Source organism: Taudactylus pleione, unplaced genomic scaffold, assembly GCF_031769625.1.
Source record: "Taudactylus pleione unplaced genomic scaffold, aTauple2 ptg000554l, whole genome shotgun sequence".
Classification (NCBI taxonomy): domain Eukaryota; kingdom Metazoa; phylum Chordata; class Amphibia; order Anura; family Myobatrachidae; genus Taudactylus; species Taudactylus pleione.
In genome coordinates this window covers 37,832-58,630 of record NW_028284956.1, presented here as the reverse complement: position 1 = coordinate 58,630, position 20,799 = coordinate 37,832, and the positions used below count along the sequence as shown (strand labels likewise).

At 46.5% G+C, this 20,799-nt stretch overlaps 1 protein-coding gene across 3 annotated transcripts in view; it reads left to right on the top strand.

Annotated features, from left to right (window-relative positions):
* TP73 (tumor protein p73) overlaps window positions 1-18,819 on the top strand; it is a 176,951-nt gene extending 158,132 nt beyond the window's left edge. The window contains exons 6-15 of one of the 3 annotated variants that reach the window (XM_088452595.1): window positions 2,050-2,165; window positions 4,043-4,152; window positions 4,294-4,442; window positions 5,050-5,138; window positions 6,877-7,001; window positions 9,181-9,332; window positions 9,707-9,839; window positions 13,762-13,855; window positions 18,017-18,161; window positions 18,713-18,819. In XM_088452595.1, coding sequence (XP_088308721.1) covers window positions 2,050-2,165; window positions 4,043-4,152; window positions 4,294-4,442; window positions 5,050-5,138; window positions 6,877-7,001; window positions 9,181-9,332; window positions 9,707-9,839; window positions 13,762-13,855; window positions 18,017-18,161; window positions 18,713-18,726 — 1,127 coding nt within the window. In that variant the 3' untranslated portion in view covers window positions 18,727-18,819. Of the gene's footprint in view, window positions 1-2,049; window positions 2,166-4,042; window positions 4,153-4,293; window positions 4,443-5,049; window positions 5,139-6,876; window positions 7,002-9,180; window positions 9,333-9,706; window positions 9,840-13,761; window positions 13,856-18,016 lie in introns of all 3 variants that reach the window. The other 2 variants (XM_088452594.1, XM_088452593.1) reach the window with 2 other exon arrangements.
* The last annotated feature ends 1,980 nt before the right edge of the window (window positions 18,820-20,799 follow it).

Genomic DNA, 20,799 nt, shown 5'->3' with positions numbered 1-20,799 from the left:
ATTCCTTTAGACCATTCTAAAATATCTACGGGGCTATCTACTTGATGTACAGTGTTCCCCCATATTACCATGGAAAGTTTATTACGTTCATTCCTCTATTCTCAATCAGTGCTCTCATCGAGTATGTATAGAGAAATGTTCTATAACATTTATCATAATGGATATCTTTCCCCCCACCGCAGGTTCTTGATGGGACTGTCCGATACTAGTGTTTGTGCTAAATGTGGGACCCCTGGTGCAAACTTTATACATTGTTTGTGGGAATGTCCCCTTATACGTGGATTCTGGTCATCAGTTAACAGATTTGCATCTAGGTGCCTAGCTAGTTACCTTCCAGCGGAATGGGCGATTTTGGGTATTTTACCAACATCTTTTTCGGGTGGGAGAGATAGTAAAAAACTATTATTGATTATATCTGTTTTGGCTCGTAAGTGTATATTGCAGATGTGGTCCCATGCAGATCGCCCATACGTTCCTTTATTTCGGGTCAAATTATTTTTTGCTTTTCAAATGGATTGGCTGGAGACCACATTATATAAGGAGACCAAGACAGCCGCTTTATTTCAGCTGTGGGATGGTTTTATAGACTCCTTTACGGTGGAATTACGACGCCAAATCTATTTATGTTTCAGAAATACTTCTTGATATGAAAACAGAATTTTATTGGATGATCTGCCTATTGCGCTACCTGATACAGGTTGAGACAGAATCTGTTTCTTTTTGGACCTCTTTTTTTTTTTTTTTTTGGGGGGGGGGGGTGCCTGCCATGTCTAGATTATTTTGATTTTGTGAAGACAATACTTTTATGTATTCATTTTGTGCTATTTGTATATTATTGCCCTTAATGGGCCTTTGTTCTATTTATTATATACCATTATTTTTTGTAAAATATGTTATAGTATTGCTCTGACGAATAAAAGACATGTAAAAAAAATTTTTAGTAATGAAGTATCGCCTTCTGTCACACTAACCCAGTCGTTGATGTGGGCAAAAAGTAAAAATGGCAAAACAAAGCATGTCAGTTTTATATTTTATTCTCACAGGTCATGCCCCATTTGGGAATCCACTAGGAGACAGCAAACCTGTCAGGCAGACTCCGGCTTCTGCTCAAACACAAAGGGGCTTATCCAGAGTTGCGCTCAGCTCCATTTTGTTGACGGAGCTTGCGGTCTTTAGTGGCCGAGCTTGGGGCGGTGCAGAGCCGTGCGCTGCTCAGTCGCACATGCGTTTGCGGCTGAATTGGTGTAACTCAGTGTTCCCTTGATAGAGATAAGGAAAGGGCTGGTTCTACAGACTTGCGTTCAACTTCGAATCAGCCCCAGTGTGTCAGCGATAACTGCTCTCTGCAAAGAGTTTATTATAAGTACTATTATTATTCGTTAACAATTACTCATATGGCGTCAGCATATCCTGTTGCGCTTTGCGGTTGGGAAACAAACAGTAATAAAATAAGACTAGGAAATAAAGGACAGACAAAGAGGCAGGGGCGTCCTATATTGGGTGCAGGGTCCACACCCTGCACCCATATTTTTAATACATACCTCTCCGAAATCCCACGTCGGCTGGAGCAGCGCTGCATAAATCAACTAGAAATTAGCCCCCCGCTGCGTTTTGCGCATGTGCAGTAGGGAACTCGCCAGGAAAATGGCTGCCATGCCACTTTCGCGCTCAGTAGACGCCCACCAGGGAGAGGGGAGGGGGCCTCCTCTTCTCTTAATACGCCCCTGCAAAGTGGTTAGAGGGCCCTGCTCGCAAACTTACACTCTATAGGGAAAGAAGGATTGGTACACAAGAATAAGTGCTGGAGTTAAAGTCATTAGCAGGCTGGGCATATTTAATCAAGTAAAACGCTTCTATTAGTTCTGATATATTATTCAGCGCAGTCATAACAGACTTGTTTAGATATAGCATCGAGGGCTGAATTTACTTGCGTTTGGAATCATTGACTCTCTTCCATCTCATCATACTTCAGTGAGAACATGATGACATTTTTATTTTCCTTTAATTTCGTAATGTCCACTTTATAATAATTGTGTTGATATTTTCTAGGTCAGGCAGCGCCAGCCAGCCACCTAATCCGCGTGGAGGGAAATAATTTGTCACAGTACGTAGACGACGCAGTGACCGGTAGACAAAGTGTTATGGTTCCATATGAGCCTCCGCAGGTAATTCCCTCAATCATTGCATGTAATAGAGACAATGATTTTGTCATTATTCCTGTATATTAAACAATATGAAAATCTTGTTATGAATTTATTTTAAGTATACGCAGTGGCGTAACTTCATCCCAGGTGCCCGGAGGCAAGATAAATGTTGGTGCCCCCCCCCCCAAACTAAAATGTACCACCCCCCAGCTGCCGCCGCCCCCCTTATGCAGTTCCTTTTATATAATGCCCCCAGTAGTGGTCCCCCTAAGCAGTGCCCGCCTATGTAGTGCTCCCCAGTAATGGTCCCCCTATGCAGTACCTCCAGTAGTGAGCCCCCAGTAGTGAGCCCCTATAGTTGCCCCCAGTAGTGAGGCCCCTGTAGTTGCCCCCAGTAGTGAGACCCCTGTAGTGAGCCCCTGTAGTTGCCCCCAGTAGTGAGGCCCCTGTAGATGCCCGAGTAGTGAGGCCCCTGTAGTTGCCCCCAGTAGTGAGGCCCCTGTAGTTGCCCTCAGTAGTGAGGCCCCTGTAGTTGCCCCCAGTAGTGAGGCCCCTGTAGTTGCCCCCAGTAGTGAGGACCCTGTAGTTACCCCCAGTAGTGAGGACCCTGTAGTTGCCCCCAGTAGTGATGGCCCCCACCGCGCGCGCGCACACACAAAAAAAAAAACACTTACCTTTATCCCCGCTCCAGTGCTGCTGCCGTCCATCCCCGGCGTCCGCTCCTAGGCACTGTGGGAGTGACGTCATTACATCACTCCCATAGTGCACTGCGGGACCCGGAAGACGGAGATCACTCCTGAGCTCCGTCCCCGGCGTCCGTTCCTCGGCACTATGGGAGTGACGTTATGACGTCACTCCCATAGTACACTGCGGGACCCGGAAGATGGAGGGAGCTCCGTCCTCCGGCTGCCGCTGGGGGTTTGAATAGGAGCCGGGAGCCCGCTGGTAACACACTCAGCGGACGCCTGGCAAATGGAGGGTGCAGGGGTGCGACCGCACCCTTTGCACCCTCAGTAGTTACGCCAATGGAGGTGGAGCGCCGATCAGCGGCGCTCCTTCTCCATGCAGCTCCCGGGGACAATGGAGCCAGGTGCCCCCTTCAGGGCTGACGCCCGGCGGCAAATGACTCCATTGTCTCCGGGAGTTACGCCACTGAGTATACGTGGTTAGTGTGAATAGCACTATGTGCTATGTTGAATATTATTGTTGCTTCGATGCTAATATTTTTATGGGGACTGTGGGCCTGATTCAGACCCGCTCGCGAGCGCTATGCGCTCACGAGCGGGTCGATGTTAGGCCACTGTGCATGCGGAGCCGGCTCCGACGTGCGCATGCGCAACACCCGGCTAGCGACGGGCGCTCCGTCGCTCTGGGTCTCGCACCAAAAGGGGGCGGCTGTCGATTTTGATCAACAGCTCGCACCGTTTTGGAGGCGTGGTGTGGGGGTGGCTTCACAAACGGAGGCGTTCCCATGCGAATGCCTGCCGTTTGTGGGCGGCCCCACTGACATTATTAGAGCCTGAAGCTCTCTGGGGCTTGCGGCCACGAGACCTTATCACAAGGGTCTCTTCGCAAGCCCAATGGTCGCAATGGTCTTGACCATCACGACCATCATCCTGGCCGCTCGCAATAGCTGTGGGTGGTCACTCACAGCTATGCGAGCGGCCAGGAGGCCGCTCCAAAAAAAACCAAACGCCCTGATTCAGAACGAGCACTCTTTCAGAGAGTCCGCCTCTGAATCAGGGCCTGTGTTACAAGAATGCAAGCAGTTAGTGATATACTGGAACACACAGACATCTGGGTAGATTTTGTATCGTAGCTTTTGCAGATAATTCCCTATTTGTGGTTGTTGTTAGTAGTAAACATTTACGGGTTTTTTTTTTTCTTTACCGTTTCAGGTCGGCACAGAGTTCACCACTATACTGTATAATTTCATGTGCAACAGCAGCTGTGTGGGGGGAATGAATAGGAGACCCATACTCATCATTATCACGCTAGAGACAAGAGAGTGAGTGCTCTTCATTACTTATTACACAGAATTCTCGAAACGCAGAATAAGAAATGATTTGTATGGAAACATAGAGGGAGGAGAATGGTGGATTACATGGGGAGCGATGTGAAGTAAATAACTGAATGCATTGTTTTACAGTGGACAAGTTTTGGGCAGGAGGTCGTTTGAAGGGCGGATCTGCGCCTGCCCGGGCAGAGACAGGAAAGCTGATGAAGACCACTTCAGGGAACAGGCGGCGCTAAATGAAACGGCGGCGAAAAATGTGAATGCCAACAAGCGCAGTGAGTGTACGATAAGTATAAATATTTCATTTCATCTGATGTACTTGTGTGTTCATTCTGGTGCTCTCTACTGCTTATTGTCCATATTACCAGTAAATATTATTACAGGGATATGGTATAATGTAGTCAACTAGTCATAGACATAGTGGCAAAAAAAAAAACTATAGATATCACAAAGAGCCAAACAACTCATACCTCCAACATGCTCATCAGACCTCAACTCATTGCCATCAGAGCTTCCCATATCCTCCCTACATGCTCATCAGACCTCTCACATGCCATCAGACCTTCCCATATCCTCCCCACATGCCTCTCAAATGCCATCCGACCTTCCCATATCCTCCCCACATGCCCCCTACATGCTCACAGACCTCTCACATGCCCCCTACACGTCCATCAGACCTCCCCACACATGCTCACAGACCTCTCACATGCTCCCTACACGTTCATCAGACCTCCCCACACATGCTCACAGACCTCTCACATGTTCTTTTTCAACCTGTCCGTTTGTGTTCTGCCTGAGGTCTTTTGCCATAGTGCCATTGTGTCTTTTATAACTTTATCTCCATCTGCGTTTATAAGTCACTAAAGGCTTCCCCCCCTGTATCTGCAGCCTGTAAACAGAGCCCCCAGGGGGTGCCAACACTTGGCACAAACATCAAGAAAAGACGGCACGGAGAAGAGGAGATCTACTATGTACCTGTGAGTAAGGGGAGGAGCTGGTCGCCATCACGCGCAGGGTCAGGGGGGCGGGACCTTTAATAACCTGTACAGTGAACCCTGCGGAGGGATTGTAAGAAATTAAACAGAATGTTAAAATTGCAGTAACCTATTAAAATACATTTGTTGAAGGTGTAATTTTTCTGAATAGAAATCCTTTATCACTTGGTATTCTACCTATGAAACAATATAGAATACCAAAAAAAAACGTTACCGCATTCTTATCTAAGTTATTATCACGCACTAGAAAAAGCCCAATATGCCCTGACATGTATTATATTTAAAAATTCCTCTCATTTGTTGTGAAATAAAAGTATACTTTAGTAGAAATAAAGGGATGTTATAATGGTAATAAAAAAAAAAGTATGTCAGCTTTTTTAATTAATTAGGTTCTCCAAGATTTCCCGCGTAAAGCTGGACTTCTGCTTTTGACAGCATTGAGCCACCGTAGATACAGAAGGGAGGGTGTGTTGATAATGAGGCGGCTGTCTCGGGGACCAGACCTTTGAGTGCAAATAAATGTATTTCATTATTTTATAAAGTTTTATTGAAGCGTTAATCTAAATCGCTGTTTCTCAAAGTCTGGGCCTGATTCAGCATGGAACACCGTTGCCTTTACGCATGCAATCGGCCGATTGTTGCGTTCAGCGCATGTGTATGTATCAGTCGGGACTGCGATCACAGAGGCTACGGAGACCCATGACGGAGTGATTGATAGGAAGTACCATCTATGGGAGGTGACGGGGGGGAGGTGGCCGGGCGACTGCAAGCGTGCCAGTGCGTTGGGACGGCATTGCAGGGGCGTACATTAATTATCCACAGCGATACCAGACGCAGCCTGAGGCCTCATAGTGTGCGCTGAAGTAAGCAATTCCTGAGTGAGGTCTGACCTGCCTTACCTGTGCGCATGGGTCCGATGTTACTCGATGTTACCGTTTGTTTCACTATATTGGGCAAGGATACCGATGTGAGTAAGGGGAAGTGGGCGTCCTTATGTTAGGCTGTGATCGCAATGCGAAATCAAACAGTTGCATATCACCGCTGATATTAGGCGTATAAGCAGAATAGCAATCCATAGTAAATCAGGCCCTCAGTCCTCAGGGCCCCTAACAGCTCATGTTTTCCAGATTTCCTAGTTGGTGCACAGGTGTGCTCATGATTGACTGTGATAAATTTAAAAACCCACAGGTGTCCTGGAAAACAGGAACTGTTAGGGGTCCTGAGGCAAAATTGTTGGTTACCTACTCTATTGGCAGGTCTAATAATGCTCAAACATGTACATTATTTTCCTTTTAAAGTATGTATAAGGGATGAATGGGCTTCATTTTATAGCTGCTGCAAGGAGAAGCAAACCGGCTCGGCACACCCATAGACAGGGCATGACTGGTTTGCCACAGCATCCTGTATAGCCCTTCAATTAAATCTCCTGTGATTGGTCTTTGTGTCGGCCGGGTGGTGTGCCACTCTCCATTTACTCAGCCGAGTCTTTAATATCCAACAGCACCCTCTGCTGTTGAGGGACCTCAGTGAGGCCCAGGGGCTAAAGGACCTTTACTTGTACATTATACTCTACCCTTAATGCATCTCATATACAGATGTGTGTGACATGTTTTCCTTGTTACGTTGTATAAGGAGAGAGTAATGCGAGCTGCTGAGTGTTGCCAGACTCTGAACCTTTGTTCAAGCTTGTCTGTGGCTTCTGTACCGTCTTCTCCTTCAGGTTCGTGGTCGGGAGAACTTTGAAATCTTGATGAAAATAAAGGAGAGCCTGGAGCTGGTGGAGCTGGTGCCGCAGCAGTTAGTGGATTCATACAGACAGCAACAGCAGCAGCTTCTCCAGAGACAGTAAGGGAATCGGCTCTGTGTGTACAGATCATGTGATGCATGACATGGTGACACTTGGGGGAAGATGTACTAAGTCTTGGAGAGAGATAAAGTACCAACCAATCAGCTCCTGTCACTTTACAGGCTGTGTTTGAAAAAAATGACAGTTAGGAGCTGGTTGGTTGGTACTTTATCCCTCTCTACTTATCTCTTTCCAAGCGTTAGTACATCTCCCCCGTTGTTCTTTACTGACACAACCTAAAACCGCACCAAACCCCTAAAGTGAGCGGAGGGGGGGTGCTGCCGCCTGTGATGTCACTGGCTCATAGTGAATGGACAGGTTTAGCCTGGACAACAGCTTTCTACACTCTGTGCCGGGATGAGAGAAATGATATAGACTTTTTATAGGCTTTTAAAACTAATCACAAAATGTTAGATCCGTATACAGATGCCGCATTTAGAAATTGTAGTTTTTATTTTCATGTTTGAATTCTAAGGGTCATATGTCTAAAATAATGCGTTACCCGGGATGGTATGCAGTCGGGAAGCCGGCGGACCTAATCCCGACAGCCAGCTTCCCGACTGCTTTTTCCCACCGAGGATTAAATGACTGGCGTCTACATCGAGACGCTTGTCATTTTACTGGCCCCGGGAGACCGGCGCCCGGCATCCCGATCGAAGTGATGCCAGGCGCTGCTGCAGACAGCCGCGTGGGGGGGTGGGGGGAAGGGTTAGGTTTAGGGTTCCCGGTGGGGACTTAGGGATAGACACCCCCCGGGAGTTAAGGGTTAGGCTAATGGAAGGGAGGGTTAGGGTTAGGCCCCCCGGGGGGAGGTTAGGGTTAGGGTTAGGCACCCCCCCAGGGGACTTAGGTTTATGCGGCGGGGAAGGGGGGGTTAGGTTTAGACACTTAGAGGGGGGATTAGGGTTAGGCACTGGGGGGGGGAGGTTAGGGTTAGGCACCCCTAGGGGAGGGTTAGGGGTTAGAATTAGGTTAGTAAGTACTTACCTGGGACGATCGGGATTTTCAGCCTGTTCGGGCAGCCGCTGTCGGGATTTGAACCGCCAGCCAGGGGTCCGGCGGTTAATCATACCGTTTCCCCTGGGATTGTTGGATATATAAGTTATTTATTAGAGAGTATCTCCCCTCCCCTCTTTTTACAAATGGGTCATTTGGAAAACAATGTGAACCCCAGTGAAAGCAGCCATGTAAAGGACAAGCCCCAGACATGTCTGAAGCTGCTTCAAGCACCCTGTTGAGACAGATATAGGCGCTAGCTGTTTGATGTTACCACAGTGAGGGGGGTGGTAGAGAATCCTGCATACCTGAGCCCCCGCACATCAAATGATGGAAAACAAAGGAGGGCGAATCACCATTAGACAGTAAGGGGTATATTTACTAAAGTACGGGTTTATTATAGTTTAAACATACTTCATACTTGCCTACCCTCTCAATTCAGCCGGGAGCCTCCCAAAAACCGGGTGCCACTCTCGGCCCCCCAGAAAGGCATGCAAGCCTCCCGGCGACCCATCTGTATAAACCCCGGCACAATGAATCGCACCATCATGGCCCCACCCCCTGCCTCACAATGCCATTGATCTATGACGCATCATTTGCCGCCCCCCCCCCCCCCCGTGTGGAAGCCCGACAGCTAAATGTCAGCAAACCTGAGTCTAAGTGGAGGTGTTGCCCATACTATGGCCATAGCAACCAATCAGATTCTACTTAACTAGCAACTTCTAACATGGGTGGGCAATAAGCATCCCGCCGGCTGTTGTTGAACTACACATCCCAGCATGCCTTGCAACAGTTTAAGCATGGCCAAATAGCAAAACTGTGACAGGGCATGACGGGATGTGTAGTTCTACAACCGCTGGAGGGACGCTTATTGCCCACCCAGCAGATGATAGCTAGAATCTGCTTGGTTGCTATGAGCAACACCTCCACTTCTATAAACCCGGCTTTACTAAATATACCCCTAATAGAGACTGTTTATAGGTATTTGGAAGGCATAAGGTGCCATTACTTTTCCTTGAGTGCACACCCTGCTTCTGAAATAGGAAAGAGGGACTCTTCAGGCAGGGAAGTGTGAAGGGGATCCTGCCATACAGTGAAATATACCTGTGTGTTTCTATGTGATAGATTTTTGCCCTTTGAGCATAGGCAGAATAACGGTAACAATGCGATATTGTCTTACAGCGCACACCTGCAGTCTCAGTCCTCCTACGGCCCTGTCCTCTCTCCCATGAATAAGGTCCACGCAGGGATCAACAAACTGCCACCCGTCAACCAGCTGGTGGGGCCCCCGAACCAGCACAGCGCCAACGCAGCGGCGGGAATGATCCCCATGGGTAAGGACTGTTCCTCCTGGCTTCCTAGCCAAAATGCCTGATAGGTATAATAGGTGACAGCTCATACACCATGTAATGACATATGAAGGAAATAACTGCTTTGGGATAAGATGGATCTATTGATGCCACGCGGCCATTGGTTGGTGTGTTCCGCCTTGGCGCAGCGGCATACTGCACCTCAGTGTATACCAGAGCCAGGGGCCCGCAGTTTATCCGGCACGTTGCAGATAATGTAGGGGAATGACGGCGGTCACACTGCTGCGGCAGGAAGCGCCAGTTTGCCAGTAGCCCCAGGCTGAAGCACCTTATGCGATTATATCATTATTTATATAGAATTGTCTGTGTATTAGTGTCTTGTGTTACTCTGCTTCCAGGCTCCGGGATGCTGAACAATCACTCCATGCAAACCAATGGGGATATGAATGGAGCCCACTCCTCACAGTCTATGTTATCCGGGTCCCACTGCACTCCCCCACCGCCCTACAACGCAGACCCTAGTCTCGTCAGGTACGTCTGCTTCCCTCTCCTTAATCTGTTCTGTGTGTGTCACCCCAGCCCCTGTATGACTAACTCCATGTCCTATATGGATGTAGTGAGACCTCACCAATGAACCTAAGTAATAATATTTAACAAAACCATACGACAAACACCAGACAAGCCTACAGGTATCTTATTTCCCAAACCACTGCTGTAATGTATCACTGTCAGATCGATTCATGATCAAAGGGTCTACTCCTTGCAAGCCCCCCTTCCCCGCCGCATGTAACACTCTGGAAGGGTCTCTCTCAGTAGCTGATTTCAGCTGTCAGACCGGGTTATTACACGGTGGAAGGAGCAGAGGACTGCAGGCAGTCCTTACCATGCACACGGCTGGCATGGGTGGTGCGCACTGGATTGCAAAAGTATTCAACCCCTTAAAAAGTCAACATATTTGTCTGTATTACAAATGACACTTACACAAATTGCTCCATATAATGTTTATTGATGCCAACCAGACAAATAAAGTACATTTGCAAACACCTAAGTTATTATTTGTCTGGTTTGCAACAAAAATACTTCCTGGAACAGGCCTGGCCAACCTGTGGCTCTCCAGCTATTATGAAACTACAAGTCCCAGCATGCCCTAACATAGTTTTGCCATCAGTGAATGCTAAAACTGTGGCAGGGCATGCTGGAACTTGTAGTTTCATAACAGCTGGAGAGCCACAGAATGGCCAGGCTAGGCCTGGAAGAATATGTGTAAGTGTCATTTGTAATGCAGACAAATATGCTGACTTTCTAGGGGGTTAAATACTTTACAATAGTCCTACAGAAGTTGTATTTGTAGACAATGCACTAGATTATAGGGGTTGTACTATTGTTAAGGCTGATCTACCATCGTGCAGTACAAATACACCTATACAGTAGGGGCCCAGTGTATTTTAGTTATACAGATAGATAAAGGCAACTGAGAGCAAAGAACATGAAAGGTAACGGTATGTGGGGACACACAGCTGCTGGTCTGCGTATGACTACATAACGGGCAATTATCTGAAGTTGTAATGGACTTATATACCCTCTATATTCACCTCAATCCTGGGTAAGCAAAGTGTGGAACTACAGGTCTCAGCATGACCTACCAGCCTTTGGCCAAATTCCATAACATGAGAGATGCATGTGGTCTGTACAGGACAGGCTATTTGCATTGTCATCAGTTCACACTAATATAGACGCTGAGGTGTAAGGCCTGTACAGGTGTAAAGTTTGTATACACTAACTTCCCTGCTCTCTCCAGCAGTCACCCAGACGACACTTATGTTGGGCATACACTATACAATTATCTGTCAGATATCTGTCCAATCTGGCTGGTTGGAATGAAAAAAAACTTGGTAATGTATGGGAGCCAATGACAGTCGATCATAGGGTTTTAAACACTGAATAAAAGGACATAAAACAATTGTTCAATTTGGTTAAAGTCGTGTGTTTTAAGCAATTTGTCTGAATGACTATATTTGTCAGTTTTCCAGTGTGTGTGAGCAAATGGTGGATTGTCATTGTCTCCCATACATTACCAGGTTTTCATTCCAACCAGCCAGATTGGACAGATAATTGTATAGTGTGCCCAGCATATGTAAAACAGTCTTCCCTCTTGCATTATCATAGCTCTGCCCTCACTGCACAATCACAAGTTAGCTAAAGACAGTTCACCTGTCATTGTGTCTTTGGACTGTGGGAAAAAATTGTTGCACCCAGAGAAAACCTCCACAAACCGGGGTAAACATGCAAACCTCATGCACATAGCACGATGGTTTGCATATAGCCCATGGCCACGGGGCAGTGAAGCAGCAATGATGGAAGTACTCAAGTGCTGATTTTGACAATGTTCATGTCATGGAATATATAAGTCAGTGGGTAAAGCAATCATAGCCAAGTGCCTGAGCAATAACCGGTTATTGTTTAGAAGAGCCATTAGTGTGTTCAGCCATTTTGTGGGCAGAGCCAAAATTCATGAGCATGCAGGCCATCAATCCACTAGCCCAGGCCTGGCCAACCTGTGGCTCTCCAGCTGTTGTGAAACCACTAGTCCCAGCATGCCTTGCTATTAGGGAGTGCTAAAACTCTGGCAAGGCATGCTGGGACTTGTAGTTTCACAACAGCTGGAGAGCCACAGGTTGGCCAGGCCTGCACTAGCCTATAACGACATCACAGCAGCTAGTTGGGCCGATCATAGGTGAGCTTAAAGTGCTAAGTAAATTCTACTTAGAAGAAGGGACTGGGGGCCTGATTCAGAGATGGATGCTACTGCGATCGCAGCTGCGTTTTTGTACGCCAACGCAGCTGTGAAAATATGCTAATGTTTGCAAAGATCACCCGAGCCTAAGGACGCCCACCGCTGCCTTCTTACCTGTGTGCGACGATGCACACTAGCGGCCACCTTGCCCTTGCGAAAGGTCTGACCAGCCGCAGACTCGGCAGCTCTCCTGCCACGCAGAGGGCGCTCATGCTGCGTAGGAGATCGCAAGGGCTAATTTATGTACACTCATGTAACGGTGTTCAAATGATCAGACACGCCCACGTTTTCATGACCACTCCCCATTACCACCCCCAAACGCTGACAGCCAGTCATTCACTTTGTGATGGATTCCTCTGTGCGTCCATAATTGCAGCGCGGCTCTTGCTCGATGTGCGTATTCGCTATTTATCTCGGAATCAGGCCCAGAGATTAAAAGTAATGGATCACTAGCTGTAATGCCTGGCTTTTATTTATATTCTCTCTCATCAAACAGTGCGTGCCCCCCACACAGAGGTCATACCAACTGTTATTACATTCATTTTTATCAGCAGTCGATTTTATTATATAGGTGAGCGAATATGATTAGTAACCCTAATTTATCTGCATACTATACTGTTATCTAAAGGTGCCCACACACATAGCGATATTTTACACGATCTGGCCGATTCCGACGAATCGTGACGACAGATCGTGTAAAATATGGCCAAATCGTGAGGAAATCGTGAGTCCTAACTCACGATCACGATGCGATGCGCGTCCCCGCTGGTCGCACATCGCATCGTCAGATCTGCCGTGCAGTAGGGCAGATCTGACAATCTGGGACAAAATGCACTGGGGGAAAAAAAAAAAAGTTAAGATGCACGATAGATCTACTGCTTTTTACTCCAAATCGTGTGTAGGAGCTGCCGGGGGAGAGTTCAGGGGAAATCGCACACATCGTGGGATCGTGTGCAGATCGGTATGTGTGTGGGCACCTTTAGGTGAATAAGTATTTCAGATGTAGATGCCAATGGAACACTGCCCCCCAATGGTCAAATGATAAATTACATGGATTGTGTTTACTAGCTATAACTTTTCAAAAATACTTCTGTCAGACTTGTTGGTACAAAATCAGACAAAAACAACCTTGTGAGGACCTTCGCAGAAGTTAGTGCACAGGGAACTGTTCAAAAAAAGTTTTATAACTCATAGCAACCAATTACTTTGCTGTATTTAAAAAAAAAAAAAAAAGATGTACTAAATACAATGAATGTGTTTTGCTGATGGTAGTAGTACTTTTTTTGCACCATTACACATAACTTAATATATAATGCAACCCATAAATAATGCAGCTTACATCCATGATATAATGTCGCTATAACTGGGTGTAAAAAACATATATATGTAAAATCATACTGTAATATTGTAGTCGGGCTGTCAGTTATATTCCCTGCGACTCATATACATTTATATAGACTGGTGCATGGATGACTGTAGGGTAACCAAGCAACTAATTGGAAATTTACTTCACTTTCTACACTATACTAGACCACGTTGAGGGTCTGGTTGGATGCTGTTGAGTCCCGCACTGGCACAGTCCGTTAGGTTGATGTCCTGTTGGTCTGTTTGTCAGTTAATGCTGCTTTATTTTCCAAACTTTTTTGTTTGTTTCTGCAGTTTTTTGACGGGATTGGGGTGTCCAAACTGCATCGAATATTTCACGTCGCAAGGTTTACAGAATATGTATCACCTACAGAACCTAACTATGGAGGTAAATGCTTTGAGGGAAACCTTCTTCTGGTTAATCAGAAAGATCAACAGCAAAATGGGATTAAAAACAGTCTTCTTGTACTAATATTGCATTTAGGCACAACATGTGCACAGAACCACAGGAACCAATCAGCAGTGAACATGCATAATTCCTCTGCAGGTGAGACCATAGAAAGCAGATTTCTGATTGGTTGCTATGGTTCAGTGAAAGCACCTCCATGTAGGACATAGCTCAGGTTCATGCGTATTCTGAAAAATCTTGAAAACGCAAGATGACGTAACGCTTACCAAAAACTCTCAAATAATTTACATTTAAAATGAAGTTTTTATTGCTGCCCTCCTGCTTTTAATCCACCCCCTATAGTCTAAAAAATATTCAAAATTTTCCCTCCCGACAGGAGAAAATATGATTTTCTAGAAGCAGGAAATGCATAATGTATTTGTCTGGTCTAATCCGCCTGCATGTATTCAGTAGGAGTGCCCTTCCCTCTTACAGAGTGTGCAGGCAGCCATTTTGCAGGCTTAAGAGTGACCAAAGTGAGGCATGAGTCATGAATAATATAGTTATCAACCTGAGGAAGCCATTTTGGTGAACTCGAAACATAAATGGAATTGCGTAGAACCAGTGTCATCAATCAGACGTGATGCATCGTGCTTCAGTGCAGTAAATGGATGAGGTTGCGTTGTCATGGCTATTGTTTCAGCCCACAAAATGGCTGCTCCCATTGTGCCTAGGAAACATGGTCTACTAATGAATAATATAGTTATCAACCTGAGGAAGCCATTTTGGTGAACTCGAAACATAAATGGAATTGCGTAGAACCAGTGTCATCAATCAGACGTGATGCATCGTGCTTCAGTGCAGTAAATGGATGAGGTTGCGTTGTCATGGCTATTGTTTCAGCCCACAAAATGGCTGCTCCCATTGTGCCTAGGAAACATGGTCTACTAATAAAAGACACAAGTATATGTCATAGAGCCATAGCACCATGAGATCACATTTATACCCCTTTTCCACCTAAATTCCGGGTCTGACCCGGAGTTGGAACAAATGCCCTGATTCAGACCCACTCGCAAGCGGCTGTCCGCTCGCAAGTGGGTCGATGGTCTGCACTGAGCATGCGCACGACGGAGGGAGCTCCGTCGTGCGCATGCGCCAGACGCGACGAGCGAAGGAAAGTCCTTCGCTCGTTGTGTCTGATCAGAGGGGGCGTGCTGTCGATGTTGATTGACAGCACGCCCCCTTTGGTGGGCGTGCCTCCCTGACGGGGGCGTTCCCAAGGGAACGCCTACCTTCAGAAGCCGGCCCACTGACATCACTAGCGATGTCAGTGGGAGTGATTTTGGCTCTGATAGAGCCAAAATCACTCCGGGCCTTGCGGTTGAAAACCTCAACCGCAGGCTCCGGCTCGCAGTTTCGATGGTCACGACCATCGCGGCCATCAAACTGCACGCTCATATAGGCTGTGGGTGGTGACCCACAGCTATACGAGCGTCCAGGAGGATGCTCCATTTTTATGGAGGGTGGCCCTCATTCAGAGCGTGCGCTCTGCTCAGAGCGTATGGCTCTGAATGAGGGCCAAAGTTCCTATCCGGATCAGACCCGGAATTTTGCCGGCGCTGACTCGGGATATTCCCAAGTCAGCGCCGCTCACACCGCAGTCGGGTCTGTATAGACCCGGCTTTTGCGGAGTGAAAGTGGACGCTTGGAGATGACGTCATCTCCAAGCGCCACTGAAGCCGGACCAATCGGCCGGCTAGCAGCGCACTCCAGGTCTTCGTGACCCGGAGTGCGCTGTTCCCATAGCAGGGTTTCACGGGCTATGCCCGTGTTAAACCCTGCTAGTTACCTGGGTTGGATTGCCGCGTCACTCGAGCCGGCGATCCAACCCTCTGCCCTTTTACACCAGGGAGCTGCCCGGGTTAACCCTTCAAAAACCCGGGTTTTAGCTCCGGTGTAAAAGGGGTATTAGTGTGACAATTAGTGTGCGGGGGAGAAAAAAAAAAGTCGTGTTGCCAACAGCAACAAAACAGATGTTCGCTTTCATCTTCTAAACTGCTGTAAAAAAAAATTGAGATAATCTGGTTGCTACAGGCAACACCACAGACTTCTTGCGCACTACACTCGGTTTCATAAATGTGAACATGGCATAATCCTATAGAAAGTAGATAGTAAGGGGCACACATAAAACTGTATGTATAGCAGAAAACTGATTTTAACTAGAGAACAGCATAGACTGGAGCAGACTAAAGGTGCGTATCCACTTGCCGATTAAAGTGAGTGAACGATTACAACATCATAATCGCTCATTAATCATGCAGTTTAATGTCGAAAACGACCAGCGATGCGCCCTCCCGCTGGTTGTTTTCAACATCAGTCATCGCCTGAACATGGCAATAACGACAGATTGTGCATGTTCGGGGATGAGGGAGGGTGCCTGCACTGAATGAGGGAGGGTGTCTGCACTGAATGACCTATCGTTCAGTGTAGGCACATTACAGGATGAGGAGCGACTGTACGATTACAATGTGGTAATCGTACTGTCGTTCCTCTATCGGCAAAGTGGATACGCCCCTTTATGGATCACTTACAGTAGCATTTCATTACAAATACAAAGTTCAATGATTAAATCAGAGGGAAACCAATACCGTGACATTTTATGTTTATAACATTGATTATAGTGCTAAATGCTATGCAGTCTAGCACCTATATGTGTCAGGAAACATAAACATATAACTGACTTTGGAGAAAGTACCGTCAGACTTGTATGTTCAGTTCTGATGACAAATGTGGCCTATCACTTGCCTAATCTTAGCTAACTCATCATGCCAATGAATCAGGAGCTCATTCAGACCCGCTCGCTAAGCTGCGCTCGCACGCCCTTGCTGATAATCGCACATCTGCGTATGGTTCGCAACGCACGTGCGTAAGTCTGTGAATCCGATCTAGAATCGAGCGCTCGTAGTACACAGACTGGACGCTACTTTGAGTGACAGACAGCGCCGTTTGTGGGTGGTAACAGGGGAAGGTGCTTGTGAACGGGGGAGTGGTGCTGCGAATGCAGGCGTGTCTGACTGTGAAAACGGCATTTAATGGGTGTCCGTAATTAGCAGAGGTGCGTCATATGACGCAGCAGCAGGTGGAATTTTACTTGAAGCACTCGCATTGCTTGCAGTAGGGTAGAGCTCCCACAAGCACTGCGAGTGCTTCCGTTGGCTCTCGATGTTCCCGATGGTTTTAAACACTTCCTGGAGAGGATAGCTGCGAGTGGCAAGGGGGCGGCGTTACACTATTTTTCGACTGCACAGCCGCCGCTCGCAAAGACATAGAGGGCATCCTTATGCCTTGCCGCACGATCGTGCTATTAGAATACCCGGCCCCTTTTTGATGTGAGCGAGCGCAGCTTAGCGACCGGGTGACGTCTGAATCAGGCCCCCGGTGTGTGTTAATGTCTTGTACTGACCCAGGATTCCTGGGTGGGCTGCAGAGCAGGCGACTTACTGCACAAAACACCTGGAAAGGATAAATCCACTTGATTTCTTTATTTTAGCCTGCAGTCTCCTTAATATTGGTTCAGACCACACAATGGCTGCCATCTTGATGTATACTGTCGGCCTGAGTTTCCCTAATTCTGCCATTACAGTCTAGGTTTTAAGAGTATCCATGCTTAAGCACAGGTGACTTAATTAGCGCCTCAGTCAATTTGATTTCACCATCTGGACTCAAGCATGGATATCATTAAAACCTGGACTGTAGTGGCAGAGTTTGGAAAACTCAGCTGTAGACAACAGATTCCATGTAATGCCGATGTTAGGTCACATTTTCTTCCAAATATATAGTAACAATTGGAGATGTCATATAAACATATTCATCAAATTTGTAAAGAAAACCCTATTTGAAGGCAATTGGTGTAGACCTGGTTTCAATTTTAAAATGCTGGTAATTGACGACAATTAAGGTAAAAGGGCAACAAGGGAGTTGGGGATAGGTTTTCCATTAAATCAAAAGGAGCAACAGCCTCAATTGGCCTAATTATTACACCCCTGAATAATAGGTCTTATTACATATTATATATCACTGGTGAGAAATGACACATTGCTACGAGTTGGTTCTTTGGATACGTATTATGCCACTAACCATTGCTCCGTCCCATTCTTGCAGGATCTCGGCGCACTGAAGATCCCGGAGCACTACAAGTCCATGATCTGGAGAGGAATCCAGGAGCTGAACAAGAGCCACGACTACGGCGCCCAGCAGCTAATCCGCTCCAGCAGCAACGCTTCCACCATTTCCATTGGCAGCTCCGGTGAGCTCCAGCGCCAGCGCGTTATGGAGGCAGTACATTTCCGTGTACGGCACACCATCACCATTCCCAACCGTAGTGGAGGCGATGACTGGGCAGACTTTGGCTTTGATTTACCCGACTGCAAGTCGCGCAAACAATCCATAAAGGAAGAGTTTGCGGAATCCGATATCAACTAATAGGAGCCTATAGGTTGAGAACCGGGGATGAGTCAGACCAAAAAATAAAGATACCACTGTCTTTGATTTTGATAAAGCCAAAACCGAATGGCAGAACTGTATGCCGCCAGAAGCCGAGACTAGCGGCCTAGGGATAACGCCTTAGGTTTGTGGCATTTGTGCACATCTGGTGGTTTTCACCGTTGGGTAATTAATAAGAGGATCATCTGAGCACAGAGATTATTCAATGTTATTTCTAGATTTTTTTAATTTTTTAATTTTTTTTTTTGTAGCCCAGTTTTTTTGGGAGTTGGACTCTCGCAGCCGCCAAATGAACTGGACAACATAAACCCCAGTTGGTACCCCGAAAGTGAATATATGTTTTTTTTTGTTAAGGCTACCACCACTGAGGGGTTCCCTGCGAATCACGAAGACCCGTGGTTACTCACAATTTGGGGAGACACCTCTATCCCCAGACGCCTGCCATTGGTTGGTGCAGAACACACATTAAAGAGGAAAAATAACGGATGACTCAACTTCCCCGACGAACTGCCAAAAAAGTATTTTTACCAGTGTCTTTTAATTGTGCGTGTGATGTTAAAGACGTTTCGTATGGGTTTTTCACTACATGTTTTGCACAAAAAACATGGCGCAGAGGTAAAGAACTGCACCGAAAATGGTGTTTGTTAAGTAATAAATAATTGTGAGGTTCAGTCAATTCAGCTGCGTTTTAGGGGCACAAAAAAAAAAATACATCTGTAATTTATGACTGTGACCTATCGTACTCATGTATATATTTCTCTTATTCTCAGACCTCTAATATTTTCATTTATTTTATTTATATCTGTAATATAAAATGTTCCACAGCTCTAGCCTGGCAATGACGGGCTGACGGGCACTCAGCATTCTATGCTGTGGGGCTTTCTAATGTACCGTTGGGATTAAATAAAAGGCAAACACACATTGTATACTGTATGGTTCATTCACTACCTGCTGCTGGTCTTCCACGCGGCTAGATTTAGTTTTGCTCGTCTTTTTCTCTGGTCATTGAATCAAAATGACGGACGTTTCGTTCTCCTGTTCTTCAGTAAAGAAACCATTGTAGTATTTTCCAACCTATAGAAATTGGGAAAAATGCTGGTAATTGTACGTTGTAGTCATGTAGGTGTAAATACAAAAACGCAAGTGTCAGCAATGCATGGTACTTTGGTTAGAGATATTTTAAAGCACATCCTCTCGTCCCCATGAATGACCATAGTCTGTAGGGTGTATGAAGCTGTACTTGGCATGTGTTACTGAGATTCATTTTCTATTAATACATTTTCTAGAATTGTTTTTTTTTTTGCATTCTCTCCTGGTATTCGCGCCCTAGCGCCAATAGCCCATGTATGCTAATAAGAGGGAGGAGACAGAGCCAGCAGCATTGTAGTGGGTTAAACACAGCCGGCATTGTAGTGTAGGAAAACATGGGGGATACAGCGTAAGGATATTTTTTTCCCTTTCTTTGAATGACAATTTTAGGCACATTTTCTCTACATTCTGCCATCATATATGGCGTAATTCCTGACTCACAGCAACAAATATCAAAAGAAAATGTTACAACATGCCAGGATTGTTCTGCCATTCCCTCCATCTTTACCCTACAGAGCAGCGAATAACATCCTAATCAACTTCAAGGGCTGCATGTGCAGCCGTCCAACATTCAAAAGGGCCACATATTACTCTTAATTTGAAACATGGAAAAAAAGGCCCCCAAAACGATTACAGAACACCTCACTCATCCCAAAGTGTCCCCCTCATGTCCCTCACTTACTCCAGTATTCCACCACGTGACACTCAATCATCTCATCAGCCACAAACTGCCCCCTCATGTCCTTCACTTACTCCAGCATTTAACAAAGTGACAATCAGACCTCTCACTAGCCACAATATGCCCCCTCATGTCCCTCACTTACTCCAGCATTCCACCACATGACTCAGACCTCTCACTAGCCACAATATGCCCCCTCATGTCCTTCACTTACTCCAGCATTTCACCACGTGACACTCAGACCTCTCACTAGCCACAATATGCCCCCTCATGTCCCTCACTTACTCCAGTATTTCACCACATGACTCAGACCTCTCACTAGCCACAATATGCCCCCTCATGTCCTTCACTTACTCCAGCATTTCACCACGTGACACTCAGACCTCTCACTAGCCACAATATGCCCCCTCATGTCCCTCACTTACTCCAGCATTCCACCACATGACTCAGACCTCTCACTAGCCACAATATGCCCCCTCATGTCCTTCACTTACGCCAGCATTTCACCACGTGACACTCAGACCTCTCACTAGCCACAATATGCCCCCTCATGTCCCTCACTTACTCCAGTATTTCACCATGTGACACTCAGACCTCTCACCAGCCACAATATGCCTCCTCATATCCCTCACTTACTCCAGTATTTCACCAAGTGACACTCAGACCTCTCACT